The 23,669-nt window shown below is 43.8% G+C and overlaps 1 protein-coding gene across 1 annotated transcript in view; it reads right to left on the reverse strand.

Annotated features, from left to right (window-relative positions):
• LOC146965667 (NLR family CARD domain-containing protein 3-like) overlaps positions 1–23,669 on the reverse strand; it is a 54,621-nt gene that overhangs the window by 12,062 nt on the left and 18,890 nt on the right. The window contains exon 6 of the mRNA XM_085765087.1: positions 22,039–22,608. Coding sequence (XP_085621213.1) covers positions 22,049–22,608 — 560 coding nt within the window. The 3' untranslated portion in view covers positions 22,039–22,048. The remainder of the gene's footprint in view (positions 1–22,038; positions 22,609–23,669) is intronic.

Genomic DNA, 23,669 nt, shown 5'->3' on the forward strand with positions numbered 1-23,669 from the left:
ACAGTCAGTCCTCAGGTGAGACTCATCATCTTGTCAGCTGGAGCTGACTTAAGGAGGCTGTGCAAGCTTTTCTTTCTCTCCCTATTCTTCCCTGCAGGTGACCTGGTGAGGAGATTGAGGCCCCGTTTATACGTACCCAGTTATTTTTAAAAACGGAGACATTAACCATCGTTTGCACCCTCCGTTTACACGCAAACGGAGAAAACACCCCTGAAAACGATGCTTTTTAAAAACTCCGGCCAGGGTGGAGATTTTGGAAAACTCCGTTTTCACGTTTGCATGTAAACAGAGAAAAACTGAGATTTGGGTAGCCGACGTCAGACCCTGACGTCTAACCGTAACCATATTACATAACTTAATAAAATAAATAAATAATAATAATGATAAAATTTAATGCAGACTGATGTGTTCATTGTAAAACATTTACTTATTGATGTAACGTTAAATGGGGTGATTTCCCGAGGCTGAGCTGCTCTTCTGTCCACACACATGAAGCTTCACTTTTCATTCAAACAAACTGCTACTGCCACAATTGTTAGATTTCATCAATGAGACCAACATTTATCTCCTAAAAATAATTTAACCAGCCAGTGGTAAACCTCTCAGCTTCACTTCTCTGAAAAAAAAAAAAGCTTCACCTCTCCGAGAAACATCGGAGCAAACTTCTAAACAGCCGTCATTTGGATAAACTGGCCGTATATTTGGCATCTAAACAGTTACTTTCTCGCATGAAAAAATATTAAAACTTTACACACAAGGAGGGCAAGTGACGTTGTTGTTGTTGCTGTTGCTATCAGGTTGCTATGCAGGATCATGTGCGGGATTCTGACACCTACAGGTTTGGCATGCTCTTGACGGCATATAAACACGGGTTAGTGTAAACAAAACGTTTTCTGAAAACGGACTGGTGTGCACGCAGTGTTTTTTATAAACGGAGAGGGTGAAATGTCCGTTTATGAAAATAGCCGGGCACGTGTAAACGCAATCTGAGACTCCGGTTCCCCCATGCCTGAAGTCCTTTGAGCCTTTGTTATTTTGACTTTGGTTTGGAGGTTCCCGGTAGTCCTGGTTTTCGGTTTCCCTTTACTTTTATTTAGGTTTAGTGATCGGTTAGGTAGCTTTAGTTTCGGGGGTGAACACTGAGTACGACGGCCGATGGCTGGCTCAGTGTTCCCCTCTCTTTTGTTTGTTTTGGCTGGGAACCTCCAACCCTTTTGGTTTGTTGCTTTCTTAAGTATTTGTTTGTTTAAACCAATAAACATTTGTTATTATTTGGTGGCAACAGTTGTTTTCGATTCTTTTCTTTGATGTGTTTCGGGCCTTGTGAGCCATTCATTTGAGGTCCGTAACAACAAGAAATATAACATTTTAATTCCTCTAAACAACGACTATATGAACATGTTTCCCTCCGTGTGTTGATGTCAGTGAACGTCTCATTTGTCCGTCATGTTGAATCTTTAGAGAAATCCTCTTACTGCTCTGCAGACGCTCAGCCAGCTCCTCCTGCTTCATCCTCCTCAGGAAGTTCACTGTGATCTTCACTAATGCCTCTCTGCTGCTCCTCCTCTGCTCTTCATCCTCACCGTCCAACACCTCCTCATCCTCCCTCTGACTCCCTGAGCATTCTGGGTAATCTGGACTCAGAGCCTTGTGGATCTTCTTCAGCTCGTTCTTGACAAAAATGACCATGTTCTCCTCCAGCAGCTGGAACATAAACTCTATGAGTGACAGCATCAAACTAAAACCATGGAGCCAAACATCAGATCCATGTTGGACAGACTGACAATCCACTGGTGTCAAAGTGCAGCATGGAGATGATGGTGAACACAACAGATGTGACAGCAGCTGTTGGACATGTCCTCACCATAAATATGGAGTCCAGGTGTGTTTGATGCTGCTGGGCAGACTGACCACTGGGAACCTCTGAGCTCTCCTGGTCCACTCTGTGGAGGAATCAGTGTCAAGTCAACATCAGGACAGAGAGATAATACAAGATGGACTTTATATGTCCCCTGAGGACGTTCACAACAGACAGAGACACTTTGGTTTCAGACCTGGTCCAACAACACGTCGTACAAACTGGTTCTTTTCTACAATAACCTGAGTCTGACTGTCAGTTACAGCTTACATCTGATCAGCTGATCCACGACCTCCTTTAAAGTTAATGATCGCTCCCTTTGAGTGGTCGCTCTTTAAAGACAGACAGCTGGGTTCAGGAGAGTCTGGTCTCTGCTGCTGGATCCTGAAACAACAACACAACTCATGTTTAACAGTTTTAGGGTTATTTTAAGGGTTACAAATGTGAATGAGTTCCTTTTCCTACATTTGGTAACAATGGGCCTCATTCACCAATATCTCTTTAAGTTCATTCATCTTCTATCCAGCTCATCCTCACTAGGGTGGAGGGTGAGCTGGAGCCTTTCTCAGCTGACTTTGGGCAGGAGGCGGGGTTCACCCTGGACAGCTCACCAGTCTATCACAGGGCCAACATATACACACACACATTCACACCTATGGGTGATTTAGAGTCACCAGTTCACCTGCATGTCTTTGGTCTGTGGGAGGAAGCTGGAGAGAACCCACACATGCACGGGGAGAACATGCAAACTCTACATCAGATTCATGAACGTGTTGTTAAATCAAGAATGTCAGAGAAGGTGAGTTGAGAAGGAAAGTTAAAATGCCCAAACAAAAATCTAAAGGGAGCGTCTGAACAAAAAGCAGCTGTTATATTTAGTAGCGTTTTTTTTTTAATAGCCGCACCGTCCGCAGGTGAGGCACAACATTTGTTGTCTGGCCCTCCTTCACGGGGACTAGCTGCTGCATAACTGGTCTGGCACATATCAGGCTACTGTAGGATAAGTTGTTGTTTTTTTTTTTGCTGCGAAATATGACTGAAGGCCCGTATGGATGTCTGCACGGGTCGACACACTCCCACGAGTTGACTGAGCTAATTAAAAAATAATAATAACAGCAGTTCTTCTCTCAGAAACATGCAGAGGGGCAGAGCAGCCTTGATTCTTTCTTGACTCAGAATAGCTACAGTTTTTCTTTAAAGGAAAGCTTTCATTGTGTGTTTTCTTCATATTGCATTGCAATAGCCTATTTAAAGTGATCATAAACAACTAATCAATAGGTACTGTATGCTAATAAAGGAGTGATAATAATACAGTAAATGCTTTGAATCTCTTAGATATAGCTGTGCAGTATTCTTAGTAGACCGGATAGCAGCAGATGATAGAAGGGTCATTAACCAGAAGAGACAGGAGACTTTTATTTTTTAGAGACTTGAGACTTGACTTGAACTCCTGACCAAAGACTTGAGACTTGATGAAGTCTCACCCCACAAAGACTTGAGACTTGACTTGCAAAAAAAGACTTGTGAACATCTCTGAGTAACAGAATACAGAATAGAATAAAAGGAGTGTTTCGTTTGTTAGTTTTGCAATGTTAAGGTTTCCCAATATGGAATGTTTTGATTATTCAATAAGATTACAATTTATTTGGCTTTGGCTTCTTTTCTAAGCATGTATTGCTATGAAATACTGTTATCTCAATGAAAAGTGCTGAAACTTATGTATATGTAACGAAAAGAGGCAACTTATTATTTGGCCGGTAAAAAATGTCCTTGGCCGGTAGATTTTTTCATCTACCGGTCCCCTTGGCAGGTGAGCCAAAAAGTTAGTTTACAGCCCTGTGTCAGTCATTCACTTTAAGGACAATTCCAGGCGAATTCAACTCGGGGGTGTATTTTCCTATCATTTTAGGTCTAAAAGAAGGAATCTGAAGATTTTCAGGTTAATTGCTCCTGTTTTGTGGTAGTTGTGCCTGTCCCTGCATCGCCATGGCAGCAATGAATGGGAGCGGATGCAAGTTCCGCTGCTTAGGCTGTTTCCATCCCTCAAAGCCGCAATTTTTTTCCACAGACAGCATCAGATGGCGACTCAAACATGCACAGAGAAGTTTATTTACTTCAAGCAAGCCGACATGTTTGTAAAACTACATCTAATTCAAAGTCTCCCAGAGTCTCGCGCGAGACCCAGTTGCCGTGCGCGGTGTGTTCAGGTGCAGTCGAAGCTACCGTTTGTGTCATAAACAGTGCCTTAAGTGTAAAGCCATTGACATGACTTCCCAGTGGTAGCCTACCACTTACTGTATTCAACATGCTTAAATATGAGTCATATTTTCTAAAATGCTTGTTTAGCTAACACTACTCTTGACAAGAGCACAGTAAAATGAAAGCTGTTGCAGTCAGCTTGTTAGAACAATGACAGCTGACAGGCTGTTTATCTGGCCACAAATCACAAAAACTTCTAGCTGAGACAAACCAGCTCCAAACCCCTGTGTAACATTAGGCTGCCAGGATGTAGTGAATCTGGAGGAACCATTCATTCAGCTTGATTTTAGTGAAAGTTTGAATTTGTTTCTAGATATTGAGTTTATTGTGACTTTACTGTTGAAAACGTTGCTGTTCCGTAACAGTAGTGAATAAACTCATGTTGGCAATAATTTAGGACAGCAATTAGGACAGGATAGAGACACTTTATGAAGTGGGTAAACTTCAAATAAATACTGATTCATTTGTCGTCATATTCACAGATGGATTTTAACAAGAAAATACTTCTTAAAAATCTTTCTGGAAAGTTCAATTGGATTTTTGTTTTTTAATCAGCATCATATTTGAATGTACAATAGCCTGTCACTTAATGATGACGCCTAATTTACCAGCCAACAGCTGAAAAGGGGAGTACCGGCACTTATTTTTTCCCACTTAAAGCACTGGTCATAAACACAGGAATATCAACTCTTGACTTGCTTCAAGTGTACATTTTTTTCCACAGACAGCGTCAGGTGGCTACACAAACATGTGCAGAGAAGTTTTTTTTACTTGATGCAAGCCAAAAGTTGATATTCCTGTGTTTATGACACAAACGGTAGCTTTCCAACTGCACCTGAACACACCAGCACGGCAACTTGGGTCTCGCACGAGACTCTGGGAGACTTTGAATTAGATCTAGTTTTACAAACATGTCGGCTTGTTGAAGTAAATAAACTTCTGGGTGCATGTTTGAGTCTCCATCTGACGCTGTCTGTGGCTTTGAGGGATGGAAACAGCCTAAGCAGCAGAACTTACATCCGCTCCCATTCATCGCTGCCGTGGCGATGCGGGGACAGACACAACTACCGCAAAACAGGAGACATTAAACTGAAAACCTTCAGATTCCTTCTTTTAGACCTAAAATGATAGGAACATACACCCCAGAGTTGAATTGGCCTGGAATTGCCCTTTAACGTGTGTCTGAGTTATAACTCAGCTTTTAATGAGAATCATTGAAATGTGACTCCACAGGAAGAACGTTCAACAGAAACTCAAAACCTTTGAAATGTAGTTTTGTCTCTTACATCTGATCAGCTGATCCACGTCCTCCTTTAAAGTTAACGATAATGCCCTTTGAGTGGTTGCTCTTTAAAGACAGACAGCTGGGTTCAGGAGAGTCTGGTCTCTGCTGCTGGATCCTGAAACAACAACACAACTGATAAATGTGCATGTTGGAGAAAAACTGATGAGAAATATCTTCAGTCTTTTAACAACTGACTTTTAGAGAGAAAAGTCTTTCTGACTGTTTTAAACTCTGACCTTTGACCTGTGGTCTGGCTCTTGGTTTTAGAGGGAGGGGCTCCCTCCTCTCTGTCCTCACACTGATCCATGCTGCTGAGCTCACATCCACATCAGCTCACACACACTTTGTAGCTTCACCTGCAGAGGAAACACACATCATTCATCTGCACAGCAGCTCACATGTCCATCATGTCTCCAGCTGCTCCTCCACTGATTGGCTCTTCTCCTCTGCTTCATATCAGTGTCAGCTGAATGCAGTCACACAGCAGTGAGGAAGAGGAAGCTGCCATCAGCTGCTCTACTTCTACTCTCAGTCTGGGCTGTTTCACATCTATTGGATGATCAAGGATATTACCTAACTCATGAGAACTTTTGTGTTAAATATAACTTTCAGTGCTCAACTAAGGAAAATAAAATAATCAAACAATGACTCAACAACTGGTGATGCATTCAAATGTTCCGGAAATGAGATCATTACGTGTGGATGGAGTCAGTTTGGTAGTAAATTATTTTCCAATAAGTTTATTAGAAATATTTTGACTGTACAATACTACCCTTACCAACTAAAAAGAAATATGTTCTAAGAGATTACAGTGTTGAGGAGGCAAGAAAGATAAGGAAACAATATTTATCTTATCCAATCCCTCATGAAGCAAAAGAGGTCACATTTAAAATACTAAATGATATTTATCCATCGAACCACTTCTTACATGTAAGACTTAATTGGGATAATAATTTGTGTGGTTTTTGCGAGAGTGACATTGAAACGGTGGAACATATTTTCTTTGAATGTGAACATGTTATACAATTTTGGATATTGTTTCAAAGCTGGTTATTAAACAAATTATTTTGCACTCGTTAAATTGAATGTCGATTAAAGTTTGAGTGCAATTAAAGGAAAAAAAACTTAGACTTCTTAGTGAACAACTCGATTACGCTTGGAAAACATTTCATTCACAGATGAAAATACCTCAAGGTGAAGCCGACATCAACGGATGGAAGAATGAACTCAAAATATACAAAAAGTCCTTATACTACATGACAAACAAAAATGCCCAGAGACTCTTTTCTTTATTGGTTTGTTTACCCTCCTTGAATTAGAGCCTCACGTTGTTGTTCTCCTTTCTTTTTCTTTTCATTGGCTTGCTAGCTGATTCAACATTTTCAATTTTTGTGTCACAAATGTGCCTTAAATGTTTGTAATTTGAAAAAATAAATAAATGAATAAATTGTACTATCAGTCCACTAGATGGCGTCATGAAGCTGCAGCCCAGCAACATGATCCATGGACCACTGTTTCCATCCACTGACACACACAAGGACTGAGATCCACTGAGTTGATGTGACACAGTCTCTGTGTGGACAGCGTCCCTGTAGAAAACCACTGGACCAAACAAGCTACACACACAACAACTGGGCCTCCACTTATTTCACCTCACAGCTCCACTATCACAACAACGAACATCAGGAGTTTTCTCTTTCTTCTTAAATATTAACATCTATTGTCTTCTGGGGTCAAAATGACCTCAACGGGTTTGACGGCTAAAAAGCACAAAACATAACATTATCACACAAATGTATGTTTCATCTTCTTATTCAACTTCAGACCAACCTATTAATACTAATTTCACACTTTTTTTGTAATTAATACCTCATTTATATTAAATTATAACTATTTTTTGAGTTTCACAAAACAGAAAATCTGAATAAATTTAATAATAATAACTGCCCCTCACCTAGCTGCCCCTCATCCAGCTGCCCCTCACCCAGCTGCCCCTCACCTAGCTGCCCCTCATCCAGCTGCCCCTCACCTAGCTGCCCCTCATCCAGCTGCCCCTCACCCAGCTGCCCCTCACTCAGCTGCCCCTCATCCAGCTGCCCCTCACCTAGCTGCCCCTCATCCAGCTGCCCCTCACCTAGCTGCCCCTCATCCAGCTGCCCCTCACCTAGCTGCCCCTCATCCAGCTGCCCCTCATCCAGCTGCCCCTCACTCAGCTGCCCCTCATCCAGCTGCCCCTCACCTAGCTGCCCCTCATCCAGCTGCCCCTCACCTAGCTGCCCCTCATCCAGCTGCCCCTCATCCAGCTGCCCCTCACTCAGCTGCCCCTCATCCAGCTGCCCCTCACCTAGCTGCCCCTCATCCAGCTGCCCCTCACCTAGCTGCCCCTCATCCAGCTGCCCCTCACTCAGCTGCCCCTCATCCAGCTGCCCCTCACCTAGCTGCCCCTCATCCAGCTGCCCCTCACCCAGCTGCCCCTCACCCAGCTGCCCCTCACTCAGCTGCCCCTCATCCAGCTGCCCCTCACCTAGCTGCCCCTCATCCAGCTGCCCCTCATCCAGCTGCCCCTCACCTAGCTGCCCCTCACCCAGCTGCCCCTCACCCAGCTGCCCCTCACCTAGCTGCCCCTCACCTAGCTGCCCCTCACCTAGCTGCCCCTCATCCAGCTGCCCCTCACCCAGCTGCCCCTCACCCAGCTGCCCCTCACCTAGCTGCCCCTCACCTAGCTGCCCCTCCTCCAGCTGCCCCTCACCTAGCTGCCCCTCACCTAGCTGCCCCTCCTCCAGCTGCCCCTCACCTAGCTGCCCCTCATCCAGCTGCCCCTCACCTAGCTGCCCCTCACCTAGCTGCCCCTCATCCAGCTGCCCCTCACCCAGCTGCCCCTCACCCAGCTGCCCCTCACCTAGCTGCCCCTCACCTAGCTGCCCCTCCTCCAGCTGCCCCTCACCTAGCTGCCCCTCACCCAGCTGCCCCTCACCTAGCTGCCCCTCACCTAGCTGCCCCTCCTCCAGCTGCCCCTCACCTAGCTGCCCCTCACCTAGCTGCCCCTCACCCAGCTGCCCCTCACCCAGCTGCCCCTCCTCCAGCTGCCCCTCACCCAGCTGCCCCTCCTCCAGCTGCCCCTCACCTAGCTGCCCCTCCTCCAGTTGCCCCTCACCTAGCTGCCCCTCACCCAGCTGCCCCTCACCTAGCTGCCCCTCACCCAGCTGCCCCTCACCTAGCTGCCCCTCCTCCAGTTGCCCCTCACCCAGCTGCCCCTCACCTAGCTGCCCCTCACCTAGCTGCCCCTCACCCAGCTGCCCCTCACCCAGCTGCCCCTCACCTAGCTGCCCCTCACCTAGCTGCCCCTCATCCAGTTGCCCCTCACCTAGCCGCCCCTCACCTAGCTGCCCCTCATCCAGTTGCCCCTCACCTAGCTGCCCCTCACCCAGCTGCCCCTCACCCAGCTGCCCCTCATCCAGCTGCCCCTCATCCAGTTGCCCCTCATCCAGTTGCCCCTCACCCAGCTGCCCCTCACCCAGCTGCCCCTCACCTAGCTGCCCCTCACCCAGCTGCCCCTCACCTTGTTGCCCCTCACCTAGCTGCCCCTCACCCAGCTGCCCCTCACCCAGCTGCCCCTCATCTAGCTGCCCCTCACCTAGCTGCCCCTCATCCAGCTGCCCCTCACCTAGCTGCCCCTCATCCAGCTGCCCCTCACCTAGCTGCCCCTCATCCAGCTGCCCCTCACCTAGCTGCCCCTCACCCAGCTGCCCCTCACCTAGCTGCCCCTCATCCAGCTGCCCCTCACCCAGCTGCCCCTCACCTAGCTGCCCCTCATCCAGCTGCCCCTCACCTAGCTGCCCCTCACCTAGCTGCCCCTCATCCAGCTGCCCCTCACCTAGCTGCCCCTCATCCAGCTGCCCCTCACCTAGCTGCCCCTCACCCAGCTGCCCCTCACCTAGCTGCCCCTCACCTAGCTGCCCCTCATCCAGCTGCCCCTCACCTAGCTGCCCCTCACCCAGTTGCCCCTCACCTAGCTGCCCCAGCTGCCCCTCACCTAGCTGCCCCTCACCTAGCTGCCCCTCACCTAGCTGCCCCTCACCCAGCTGCCCCAGCTGCCCCTCACCCAGCTGCCCCTCACCTAGCTGCCCCTCACCCAGCTGCCCCTCACCCAGCTGCCCCTCACCCAGCTGCCCCTCACCCAGCTGCCCCTCACCTAGCTGCCCCTCACCCAGCTGCCCCTCATCCAGCTGCCCCTCACCTAGCTGCCCCTCACCCAGTTGCCCCTCACCTAGCTGCCCCAGCTGCCCCTCACCTAGCTGCCCCTCACCCAGCTGCCCCTCACCCAGCTGCCCCTCACCCAGTTGCCCCTCACCCAGCTGCCCCTCATCCAGTTGCCCCTCACCCAGCTGCCCCTCACCCAGCTGCCCCTCACCCAGTTGCCCCTCACCCAGTTGCCCCTCACCCAGCTGCCCCTCACCCAGTTGCCCCTCACCCAGCTGCCCCTCACCCAGCTGCCCCTCACCCAGTTGCCCCTCACCCAGCTGCCCCTCACCCAGCTGCCCCTCACCCAGTTGCCCCTCACCCAGCTGCCCCTCACCCAGCTGCCCCTCATCCAGCTGCCCCTCACCTAGCTGCCCCTCACCTAGCTGCCCCTCACCCAGCTGCCCCTCACCCAGTTGCCCCTCACCTAGCTGCCCCTCATCCAGCTGCCCCTCACCTAGCTGCCCCTCACCCAGCTGCCCCTCACCCAGCTGCCCCTCACCCAGCTGCCCCTCACCCAGCTGCCCCTCACCTAGCTGCCCCTCACCCAGCTGCCCCTCATCCAGCTGCCCCTCACCTAGCTGCCCCTCACCCAGTTGCCCCTCACCTAGCTGCCCCAGCTGCCCCTCACCTAGCTGCCCCTCACCCAGCTGCCCCTCACCTAGCTGCCCCTCACCTAGCTGCCCCTCACCCAGTTGCCCCTCACCCAGTTGCCCCTCACCCAGCTGCCCCTCACCTAGCTGCCCCTCACCCAGTTGCCCCTCACCTAGCTGCCCCAGCTGCCCCTCACCCAGTTGCCCCTCACCCAGTTGCCCCTCACCCAGCTGCCCCTCACCTAGCTGCCCCTCATCCAGTTGCCCCTCACCTAGCTGCCCCTCACCCAGCTGCCCCTCATCCAGCTGCCCCTCACCCAGCTGCCCCTCATCCAGCTGCCCCTCACCTAGCTGCCCCTCACCCAGTTGCCCCTCACCTAGCTGCCCCTCACCCAGCTGCCCCTCACCTAGCTGTCCCTCACCCAGCTGCCCCTCACCTAGCTGCCCCTCATCCAGCTGCCCCTCACCTAGCTGCCCCTCACCCAGCTGCCCCTCACCTAGCTGCCCCAGCTGCCCCTCACCTAGCTGCCCCTCACCTAGCTGCCCCTCACCTAGCTGCCCCTCACCTAGCTGCCCCTCACCTAGCTGCCCCTCCCCTAGCTGCCCCTCACCTAGCTGCCCCTCACCTAGCTGCCCCTCCCCTAGCTGCCCCTCACCCAGCTGCCCCTCACCCAGCTGCCCCTCACCCAGCTGCCCCTCACCCAGCTGCCCCTCATCTAGCTGCCCCTCCCCCAGTTGCCCCTCCCCCAGATCCTGCCCCACCACTCTAAAGGGTTATTCTGCGTTCTTCCCTCACCAGACTGATGTCAAAACAGACAAAATGGGCCAAAAGTCAACGCACACATCTGCACACAACACAGTCTCACTGCAGCATCAGAGGACACATGCAGACTGGTTCTGAATGAAGACTGATGCTGAAACGTTGGTTCTGAATGTGCTGATGCTGTTAAATGTTCAATGTTTTGGAAATGAATGTTGATTTGTTTTATAACACAAATGTGTGTGATAATGTTATGTTGTGTGCTTTTTAGCCGTCAAACCAGGTGGAGTCATTTCCTGTTTTGTGAAACTCAGAAAATAGGTATTATTTCATATAAATGAGGTGTGAAATTAGTGTTAACAGGTTGGTCTGAAGTTGAATAAAAAGATGAAACACAACTTGTGTGATAATGTTATGTTTTGTGCTCTTCTGTCCTCTGGGGACAAAGAGTGTTACTAAATTCAATAAAACACACATAATTCAACCACATTGCTTCTAATTTATTTTAACTATTAACACCATAGTATTGAACAAATCCACTAACCCATCCACTGACTCTGCTTCTGCTCTTATTCCAGCTTCTACCCACAACATCCACACAACATGGAGGACACGGTTCTACCCACAACATCCACACAACATGGAGGACACGGTTCTACCCACAACATCCACACAACATGGAGGACACGGTTCTACCCACAACATCCACACAACATGGAGGACACGGTTCTGTCGGTCCAGACTTTACAGCTACAGCTCTGACTCAGCTACAGTCACATTATAACAACACAACAACAACACAACAACAACACAACGACACGTTGAAGGGCAGAGAACTCAGGTAACGACAGGTGTTAACGAGGAAAACATTCAGACTGTTCAGTGATTTATTCATTTTAACTGTAGAATGTAAAACTGTTGAAAGGACAATAAACCATAAAGACTGACTGAAAAAAATATGGAAAGCATACATTAACGTTAAGTTGTTAGCTCAATGTCCTTCATGACCAAATTTGAGTGAGGGCACTTTAATAAAAGCAACTAATCAATTAATCAGGATAGTATATGAATATATTGTTTTCCAATACTTTAGATAACTAACACACCACACCATCAGAGTTATTAGCTATAGCTAGTTATTATGTCAAGTAAAGTTCATAGCAACCGTTCTGGACCATTTACAGTATTTTAATGAATGTTTATCCACACCATTCTGGAAAGCACATACCTGCTTAACACGGTATCACTACCTCCTTCACATGGTGGAGAGTCTTCCTCAACACTTATTTCAGCCTCCTCCTGCACCATAAGGGCACTGGTAACACGTGAAGGACCTGCTGCTGAAGCTGCAGCATCGCTGCTTCTCGCCCTTCTCGCTTTTTTTTTTTTACTTTTCTTTTCCGTTTTCGTGCGCTGGTGCGCTCTCTCTCTCTCTCTCTCTCTCTCTCTCTCTCTCTCTCTCTCTCTCTCTCTCTCTCTCTATGACTCCTCATCATTAAAAGGGATTGGACGAGGGGGGGTCTAGAACATGCGTGGGTGGGACTCCTGGGCCTCTGTAGCCTCTCTGCTGTGTCTGCAGCTGAGCACTGTGGGCCGAGCCATGCGTGTCTCTCTCCCTGGGCCGAGTTAAATAAATATATACATTTAAAAAAACGGCCGCCTAAAACTCCCGGTACTCCCTCTGGCCAATCCGCCCCTGCTTTCGATCAACCGAGTTGAGGCTAAATTCAGACAGGATAACCAACATATCCCGGCTTAATCCCTTATCTAGGTTTCGAACAACAGGCCCCCGGTTCTGTCGGTCCAGACTTTACAGCTACAGCTCTGACTCAGCTACAGTCACATTATAACAACACAACAACAACACAACGACAACACAACGACACGTTGAAGGGCAGAGAACTCAGGTAACGACAGGTGTTAACGAGGAAAACATTCAGACTGTTCACCTTACCTTCACACGGGGAAATAAACTGCCACACAACCGCGTGGTGAAAGTGAAAGTAAAAAGTAAAAAGAGGAAGTGGGGGAGGGGAGGTGACTTCTGTAATCTGAGTAGACAGACTGGTGTTTTTACTGCTGTTTATTTCTACTACTGAACCATAAAGAGTTAAAACATTAATGATAATATCGATCTCCAGTCCGCCGCTTGTCAGAAGAACATGTGTGTGTTTCCCCTGTGTGTGTTGTGTTGTTGTGATGTGGTCAGGAGCGTCAGCAGGGGGCGACACTGATCCACTGCAGCAGGGACAACACCCACAGGAGAAGAACTGGGAGCTTCCTAGAAAACATCCATGGAAAAACTGATTTTTTTTGTTTTTTGTGCTTTATTGAGGTGAGATGAGCATAACAGCATTATCTAAGCACATAACATAGACATATGTTGACATTATGCATTATACAGAAAGATAAAGGTGGACAAAGCAGACAGGGGGATCATGAAAAAAGGAGACAAAAATGACAATGACAATAAAAATAATGACAATTTAAAAAAAAAGGAAAGAACATAAAATAAACATTGCCAGATGATGAGGAATCCATCTTTCTAATAAAGGTTCTTAAGGAAGAGAAGATGGGAGAGGTCTTGGAAGATGGAGGGACTGCAGGTGTTCAAATCAGTGCATCCTCCTGAACATTATTAACTGTATCCTATAATACTTTCCAGCGTATCTATGGTGATAATTAACCTGCAGCTGAACATAAACCAACCTGAAAATGAAATAATAAATGTAACCTGTGAAGTTTTTCTTATTTATTTTTTATTATTAAACATTTATATATACAAACATACAAATATTCAAACAATAAACATACCATGAACAGACAAACAAAACATATATACATATATACACTGAAAGGGGTACCAACACTATATTATATATTATAGGTATTATTAAATAGTTGTTTGCAATAATTTATAATATTCCAAGGTTTTTATAGCTTTTCTGTCTTTCATATTCTGTAATAGCTGCATGTAATATCTGATTTCTATTTTAAACTCATAAAAATATGTTTTTTTGGATGACCATTTACATTTATGGATATAATATTTTCCTTGTAAAATAAAAAGATTCAACAAAAACAATTCCTTTCCCTTAAGGTTTTTTTCATCATAAGTAAGAATTATATATATATATTTTTTTAGTTTAATCTTGATGCCTGTCAAACATTTAAACATGTTTTCTAGTTCTATCCAAAACAAATGAGTATAACGACATTCAAAAAAAAGATGACAAATATTTTCCTCCTCCTGTTCACAAAAAGTACAGTGGATATTAATATTTTTAAATTTAGAGATGGCCTGATTGACCGGGTGAATTGAGTGTATAATTTTAAAGGAAACTTCCTTCATTTTGTTTGTGACATAGTATTTGTTATTTGAAGTCCATACTGAGTTCCAGATGTTTGAATTGTTATGACCCGTGTGGACCGGAGCTCCGTGTCCGTGGGTGTTTTTGGAGAGAGAGAGAGAGAGAGAGAGACTGAGACCGGAGAGACTCCCGGTGAAGTGGCCCCGTTAAGAGGCTCCGTTCACCGCTGACACGATGCCCGCGAACAGCGCGAAGAAGCGGCAGCAGCAGCGAAGAGACACCGCGGTAACAACACGTCATGTAGCTACTGTTACTGTAACGTTACTGTGGGCGATTCCACCAAAAGAGTGCCATTTCTGTCCCCAGCATATTAAATGTAGCCTATAAAAACATGTAATAATATAATATAAATTGCATTTAATTAATAAACAAAGCACCATACACATGAATCACTGTAGAAATTAAAGATATATAATTTTTAATTACTATAAAAAGGCTTTCAAAGCACTGAAACATAGCCTTTGTTGCATGTCCCCACAGCCAAACGCTATAGTTTACCACAATGCATTATGAATAAAATCCTTCTAAAATCTCATTTTTTTTTAAATATTAGTGTGACTTTATATTATATCTACACTTATATAACATTTTTTTAATTAAAACCTAATTATATTTTGGTTAAAATTCACATTTTAGTCCCGTCCCCAGGTTTTCACTCAGTGCTGTTAAACACATTCTACACCCTAAAAGTTTTGGATCATTCCACCAGTGACATGTTCAGCAGGAAGTGACATCATTTAGGTCTTCTGAAAGTCATGGGAAGACCAACATTAAATTCTGTAATTTATTTTTCCTGAAATTGAATGATATTGTAGCTATGTCAGGGTCCGTCACTCATTCCTGTTACCTAAATTATCTCTGGACAGTGTTTGTTGATATCAAAAGTAAAATATTCAGTTAAATCCTAAGAATGTGCTCTGTGTGCTCAAGCTATTAGTATAGATGCTATTTGGCTGGATTTCACACAATTGCTGATTTTATGCTAAAAACTCATTGCTGTTACCCTCATTGCTGTTACTCATACTTCAAAAATGCAATGATAAAAGCAACAATAAATTAAATAAAGTAGCCTGAGATTGACCAGTACTCACTTTGAATGAGTAAATGTGTATATTAAAAAATTCTATACTGAAATGGAATGAATAATGAAGTTTAATTTTTAAGAGTTACAATGAGCAAATGGCACTCTTTTGGCGGAATGACCCCTGTACCGAGGAACTGTAACTAAGTACTCCGTTACTAAGTACTGCACTCTAAGTAGCTACTGTTACTGTAACGTTACTGTACCGAGGAACTGTAACTAAGTACTCCGTTACTAAGTACTGCACTCTAAGTAGCTACTGTTACTGTAACGATACTGTACCAAGGAACTGTAACTAAGTACTCCGTTACTAAGTACTGCACTCTAAGTAGCTACTGGAGTATTTCCATGACATGCTGCTGCAGCTACTCCATCACTACTAACGTTACAGTTCAGAGGAACATGTTGAACATTGATTTTACTTTACCAGTGAACAACACATTTAAACCTGAACTCTATACAGTAACTATGTAGCAGCAGTTCAGTATATTTACTCATTATCTTATTTCCATATCAACCACTTTATGTTTTTGTTTCACAATAATTCACAGGGACATAAGAACTTTTTCCTTCATTCATCTGACAAACATGACTCAATTAAAACATATCAAACAACACAGTGTGTTAAGTTTTATTGTTTTGTTTTAATACCTTTTTATCAAAGAAATCATTCAGAGAAACAATAACAGTAGAATAAAAAAACAGTAGAATTATAATGAAAATACTATTTCTATATATGGATGAAGTTGGTTTCCCAGAGAATGAATCAGGTCTTTTTTCTTTCTAAGAAAAAACATTAAAAAGTTATTTTTTCCATATTGACATTTTCTTTTCTTTTTATTGAATGTGATGATAACATGATGAGTTTTAGATGATGTAGCAGTTGTAATTAGTTCTTTATCACCAAGAACATGAATGAAACAGATTAATGCTACTTAGACACTCAATAACTGAATATAAAGTGATTTCCTCTTTCTACCTGTAATAAATATTACTATTACTACAGTATTTGTGAGTAACGTACCTGTACTATCCTGTGTGTGTGTGTGTGTGTGTGTGTGTGTGTGTGTGTGTGTGGGTCGGTACCGTCTGCTGGGAGTGGACCTGAGGGAGGAGGAGCAGCTGGAGGAGGCGCTGGCTGCAGCCGGTCTGGACCGGTCCGCTCCGACCCTGGTTCTGTCTGAGGTGGTGCTCACGTACATGGAGACACAACGGTAAACACTGAGTGTGTCTATGTAGTATAGTACATGATAGAAATACTCTGTTTTCTGTGTGTTCAGTAAATATTTTGTTTGGAGAAAAAAACTTGTTCTCATTTCTTTATACTGTTCGATCCCCGGGAATGAAGCTTATTATGTGATGTGAAGTCGTTGTTCAGCCTCTTCTATCTCACATTTGAGACATTTGGTGAAAGAAGAACGACAGGAAACATTTATGGTTAAAGCCCCAGTTTGTAACTTATTTGGCTTTTTATTAGCAAAAATCAAATATGTCTTTCTTTTTCTTTTTAGAGAATATTACGTTACTAATTATTTCCACAAAGTATCTATTAAAATACGACCAATTATTAAAGTGTTGGAAATATATAACTCATTAATTAATTGTCTCTATCTATACCAAATGTTTAAGTTAATTTTAATCTTTTTTTTTATTATTACAAATGACACTGACTCTAGCATTTAAATTCCTACCAATCCAATGTTACGTATGGACCAGTATCTGAGCATTTACCTTTACTTTGGTGCCACATCTGCCGATACGGTTCATACATAATCTTTTTTTGGAAAGTGACGGTATTTAGGAATCTTTACGATTAATTAATTGTGGCGTTTAATACCGTGATTAACTGTGAAAACAAGTAATGGTGACATCCCTAGTAGAGAGAACACCTGAGTTCAACTGAATGTTCATGTCAGTGCCTTTTATTTAAACCTGTGAACCTGCGCTGACCTTTACTTTGAAAAGACGGCACGGCACGGCACCCTTCAAAATAAAACACCCGTTTATGCAGAGTGTATACATAACATGGACCAGATGTAGTTAATGACAGCGACACTACGCAACTATCTCATCACTGATCGATCATTATATTGATTAATTGATCAGTTATTTGGTCTGAAAACGACCATGACAGATGAGGAATGTCTTCAAGAGTCAGAAAACCTCTGAATATTCAGTTTCTACACAACAAAGGGAGAAAAAACACGTTCTGTGCAGAGTCTGAGGTGAAGCTTCTGGATGTTGTCAAGGAGATAACAGACTGAATGTAATAATAATAATTAGCTGAGAGGATCAGACAGGAAGCAGAGAGCTGAGAGGAGCTCCTGCTTTTCATTATTGACCCGTTAAAGAGTTCGTTCACACGGAAACGACCTGAACAGAAAACCCTGCACTGCAGAAACTCAAAATACCAAGAATATTTGTCTTATTTCTAGTCAAAACAAATCTCATTCTACTTAAAATAAGACTCATCACACAAAAAGTAGCTTGTTTTTAGACACTTTTTTACTTCTTTCAAGCTGATTTTCACTTGAAATAAGTAGAAAAATCTGATAGTGGAGCAAGTTTTTCTTATTACAAGCACAAAGAAAGATTTTTCTACTTATTTCAAGTGAAAATTTGTTTGAAACACATGAAAATGATCTAAAAACAAGTTAATTTTTAGGTGATGAGTCTTATTTAAAGTGGAAAGAGATTAGTTTTGACTAGAAATGAGTCTCATAAGACAAATATTCTTGGAAATATTTTGAGTTTTTGCAGTGTAAAGTGGCGTTCCATTCTCACTTCTTATTCCGCGTTTAGACGAGCGTTTCTAGGGTGGAAATCCGTGTGCACACGACAACGCAAAAGTCTGTGGAATTGAATGTTGTAGCACGCCAGGCGCCGAGGCGGCAGCGTCACTTTTTTGCGTTTTCAAGCCCCCAGGGCCTCAGACTTTGATGATGATGATGATGACGATGTGATGACACAGTCGGCTGCACCAATCGCTGTACGACCAGGGTCCAATACAAACACACTAAGAAACCTTGATGATGGTCTGTGACGAAGGGCACAACGCAACAACTCAGACCAGATCTGATCTGACTGCACCAGACTGTTCAGGTTCTGCTCAGGTATCTAGTAGAAACTAAACCAGGTGTGACTTCAGACTCCCCATCAAACATTAACCAGTGTAAATGTCAATGTGTTGTTGTTAGGGATCCATTACTTTTTTTTTTGGGGGGGGCTGGTTTATATCTGTTTTTAATAATCTACCTTTAACTAAACATATTTTCACTCTGTTCCTGTTGTAAAGTCGACGTCGTTACATCAGGGAACTTAAATCCATATCGCTGGTGTCAGGATTCCTCCTGTTACAATCAATCAATATATAGATTGTTAATCTTTAAAACCATGACGTCATGGTATAAAACCAGAGACGAGGCTCAGCTACTAACCTGCACACCGTGGTTTAAAGACTTCTTCATCTGCACAGACAAACACATGTTGTATATTATAGTAGAATATATAAATATAAATATAAATATAAGAGTGAAGGGCAGAGGCAGGTTAGACAGACGGACTAACTGTACTGTAACTACTACTTTTTGCTCAGTAGGGGGCAGTGTTTTGTTTCTTCTTCTTCCTGTTACACTATGCTCTGGTCATTATTATTAGAGAGCGATGCTGGACATAAGAGTTGCTGAATTATTACAAAGCTAAAGGGTGTTTGTGTTGTTTTTTCTCATGTGTGCAATAAGAGCAGTGTAAGTGTTATTTTTGAAATGCAGCTGAGCAAGTGTGAAAACCCACTGTCACTAACAATACCAACAATGTGATGTATTTGTTGTATATAAATACACAAACAGAGACGATGTGACAGGAAACCTGTTGATGATACAAGACTGAGACAGTGACGATGTTTAGACTGTGATAGAGAATCAAATCCATGCCAGATTTAATCTGAAACCTTGATAAATACAAATCTTCAAGCTGTTGTTATTGATGCTGCTTTTAGCTGATTTATTATTATTATTATTATTATTATGGTTATTATAAGAGTTGTGATTGGTTGATCTCAAACAGGAAGTAGCAGCAGCTGCAGTGTCTGACCTCTGCAGCTCAAAGAAGTAAAGAAATAGTTTTTATTCTTCTGTTTTTTGAGCTGGAGTCAAAGTGAAGAGTTTTTACTTGAATCTCTCAGCTGTTTAATAGATACAGTGCCTCCTCCTGGCCTCCTGGCAGCGTATTTATCTTCATTTCTAAACATTATTCTCATTTTATCATATTTATGACTTAGTTCAAGTGTAAATATCGGTTTTGAGACGATCACACAAGAAAGAACTATATTCACTGCTTTTAAAGAGAACGGTTCTAATCTGAGTTTCATGTGGGGAGTGTTTGTGATGATGATGATGATGATGATGATGATGATGATGTGTTGAATGTGAGATGGCTCCAGAGATGTACCGACTGCATGATTTATAAACTATTTTTTCTACAAAAATTAAAAAATATATTATATATGACTGATGTTTTTGTCTGTGTGTGTTTATTTATCTGTGATCTGTAGAGATAGATCATCTGACCCCCCACCCTCTTCCTGGTCCGTCCAAATCTCGCGTGATTTGCGCCGGCGTCAGTGCGGTTACTGCGAATCACGCGAGATTTGGACGGACCAGGAAGAGGAGCTTCGAGAAGCTTCCGCTACAAACAAGCTTAAAATATAGACTTATTTAATTTTTTTCGGGACAATTACGCAATTTGAGGCTTCAGCACAAGACGGACATTACATACGAGCATCATGGAGGTATTTGGATGTTTTTTTGTGTGTGTTTTTTTACGAAGAGCTCTGGTGTCCCTTTGCAACCGTTGCATTGAAATGCACTGCTACGCCAAGACCCCCTGTAACTCAGAGAAGGGACGGTGGACTCTGAAAATTCTTCCAGCCCTTAGTCCACATGAGGGTGAGTAGATAATGAGCAAAATATCATTCTAGGGTGAACTATCCCTTTAAGATAAGATCGTCCTTTATTTGTACCACAGTGGAAGGGATTTACAAGGTTGCAGCAGCAGACAACAGTAAAGGAAGTACAGTATAGTACAGATAATAAAGAGCAACAGCAATAAAAAGAAAGCAGTATTTGTAATAGAGTATGATTAATGAATAATAAGAATTTAAAAAAGTATTACCTACACCTACATTTGGATTTTAAGATACGATAAGAATTACTTTATTAACCCCAAAGGAAAGTTCATTTATGGAGGTTTAGTCACTTTCTTTATATATTAGGCTAAGTAAAACACTACTTTTCTAATTTTTCAGTGTTTATTTTTTTTTTGATAGTAAGCTTGTATGATGTTATGAATATACCTGCAGTAGCTTTAACTGTGGGCAGGACCAACAGAAAAAACTTTAGTTTTTATTAGACACTTTTAAAAATGCCACTGAAACAATCCAACTGTTATTCCCACTACAGGCAAATAGCATAAATGATGACAGTAAAGGAAATAAAGTCAAACAGTTTTATTTTTATGATGTAGCTAAATGAAAGACGCTAGCGTTCAGAGTTTTACTGGGGAAACGTTGGCCAATACATGTAATGAAATGATTTTGCCCAAAAATACAACATCATTTAAAGTTACCTGACACGAAATGTGAACTGCAAATCCAGGAGTCGTTGCCAGGAGCCCAGCCGTTTCTCCGGATTGCAGTGATCCATCTTGGTCTCTTTTCTGGTGCTTTAGGTCGCCGCCCGACATGAGAAATTGTTCCGCGACACAGGAAGAGCAGTGAACTGAGACACTGGGAGCTTCTGCTACAAACAAGCTTAAAATATAGACTTATTTCATTTTTTTCGGAACAATTTCTCATGTCGGGGCTTCAATACAAGAGGGACATTACAGACGAGCAGCATGGAGGTATTTGGATGTTGTTTGGTGTGTCTTTTTGGACAAAGAAAAGTGGTGTCCATTCACAACCATTATATGGACAAATACTGCTGCGCCGACCCCCCCGTAACTCAGAGAAGCCACGGAGGACTCTGAAACTTCTCCCAGCTCTTAGTCCACATGAGGGTGAGTAGATAATGAGTGAAATTTGAATTTTGGGTGAACTATCCCTTTAACAACTAGAGAAAAAACAACCGATAAACATTCTACAAAGTAAAAGTCACACATTGGCAGCAGTGAACAATTTCAGAATAAGACGTTTGAGACATTTTAGTCAAAACTTGATGAATGAATTAAAATCTGCCAGGAAATGAATCTCAAAATAAATCCAGTAATAAATGTCGACATGTAAATGTTTGTTTATTAATTCATTTATTTACTGGTTCTTTATTAAATCACGTTGTTGTTTATTTCACATCAGATTATTTACATTCATGGATTAAATCAGTTGGTTTTTTAAACTCTTCTCAGTGATTCTCATAAACTTCTTCTTGTTTTTCAGGTCCCAGTGATTTTTCTGTTGCCATGACGCTGATGAGTTCATTATTAAACTGTGTTCATCTCTGTCCTGTGAAGACGACGTGAGTGAGAGACAGAGACAGACGTGTAGAGACTGAACTGTCTGTTCAACAGAGAGAAGGTTTCTGTGACAGGAGGAGACTCTGCTTCACTCAACACAGACTCACTGACGAACCAGACCAGAGTAAAAACCCAGGATAGAGAGGTTGAGTGAAGGTGGTGTTGAAGGTGTAGAGGTGGATCAGTGAGTCAGAGGAGACTCTGTAGAAGGACAGAGAGCCAGCAGGACAGTCCACATACACTGCTACTCTGTTAGAGACAGAGGAGGAGGAGGAGGAGGAGGAGGAGGAGGAGGAGGAGGAGGAGGAGGTGATACGTGTCTCTCTGTTATTGTGATAGACATTGTAACGACCATCATAGCACTCCAGACTCCAGGACTGATCGTTCATTCCAAACCAACAGTCTTCACTGTCTCCTTTCCTGCTGATTCCTCTGTAACTCACTGATATATAAACGTCTCCTCTCCTCTCGACCTCCCAGTAGCAGCGACCAGTCAGACCAGTTGAACACAGCAGCTGAGGCCAGTAGTCAAATCTGTCTGGATGATCAGGATATGACTGATGCTCCTCTACACGTGTCGCCTTCCTGTTGTTGTCAGACAGTTTGATCTTTGTGTTCACTGTGTTTGTGTCGATTGTGAGTGGACAGGAATCTGATGGAGAGAACAAGACACAGCTGCAGTTATTGATCATTGATCAGTTATTGACAGTTTGATGAAGACTCATGAGGTCAGTGATGTGACAGTGTGAAGATGGTTGAATGTGCTGCTTTGTTTCCAGTAGGGACGCACATTTTGAATTTCTTTTCTGACCGATAACCGACGCTCGTTAACCGATTATTAACCGTTAACCGATAAGATTACGACGCTCCAATTCTTTTTTTTAGCCATTAAAGGGACAGTTCAACATTTTGGCAAATTGGCCCATTGCCATAATCCCTATAGTCATAGCAGTAGGTTCGTTACCTTTGATTGCCGGTGCAAGCTATTTTTAGAACGGCGGAGCAGAGCCGTGAGCTGCTCAGGGTTCTACAACAACACTGTGTGGTAACGTTGTGTTATTATCTCATAGCGTGGTGAATGTGCAGCTCACAACTTGTCCACCAGAGCGTTGTGGAGTTGTTGGATTGTGTATTTGATGAGTTTGATGAGGCAAACCAAGAAATCCCATAATGAGCCTCCGTAGCGTAGCTCTGAGCAGCTCACGGCTCTGCTCCGCCGTTCTAAAAATAGCTTGCACCGACAATTAAAGGTAACGAACCTACTGCTATGACTATAGGGATTATGGTGATGGGCCAGTTTGACTAAATGTTGAACTATCCCTTTAAATACACACGTGCGCTGTGACAGCTGATCAGTGCCACATCCACTCTGCTCTGTCTCAGCTGATCTCTCATATGGAGGTTAGATCGTCCAGTGTAGAACTGTTTTAGTTACAAAGTGCAGCCAAACACCAGACTGAAGGAGCAGCAGAGCTCCTCTGTGGAGCTGCAGGAGAGCTGCATCAGCCTCCTCTTTTATTTACTTTTTTCATTGTTTTCAGCACCGTTGTTACAGGTGATTCACATCTATGTCTGTGTAGCTACATTTATGGTCTGACCTTCCTTCACGGGGGCTGCTGCACATACTGTCAGTCCTCCTGTGGAACTTTTTACCGCGACATATGACTGAAGACACGTGGAAATCTGCACGTGTCGACACGCCCCCATGAGTTG

Source organism: Trachurus japonicus, chromosome 21, assembly GCF_045865225.1.
Source record: "Trachurus japonicus isolate A0001 chromosome 21, Traja_1.0".
NCBI classification, from domain to species: Eukaryota; Metazoa; Chordata; class Actinopteri; order Carangiformes; family Carangidae; genus Trachurus; species Trachurus japonicus.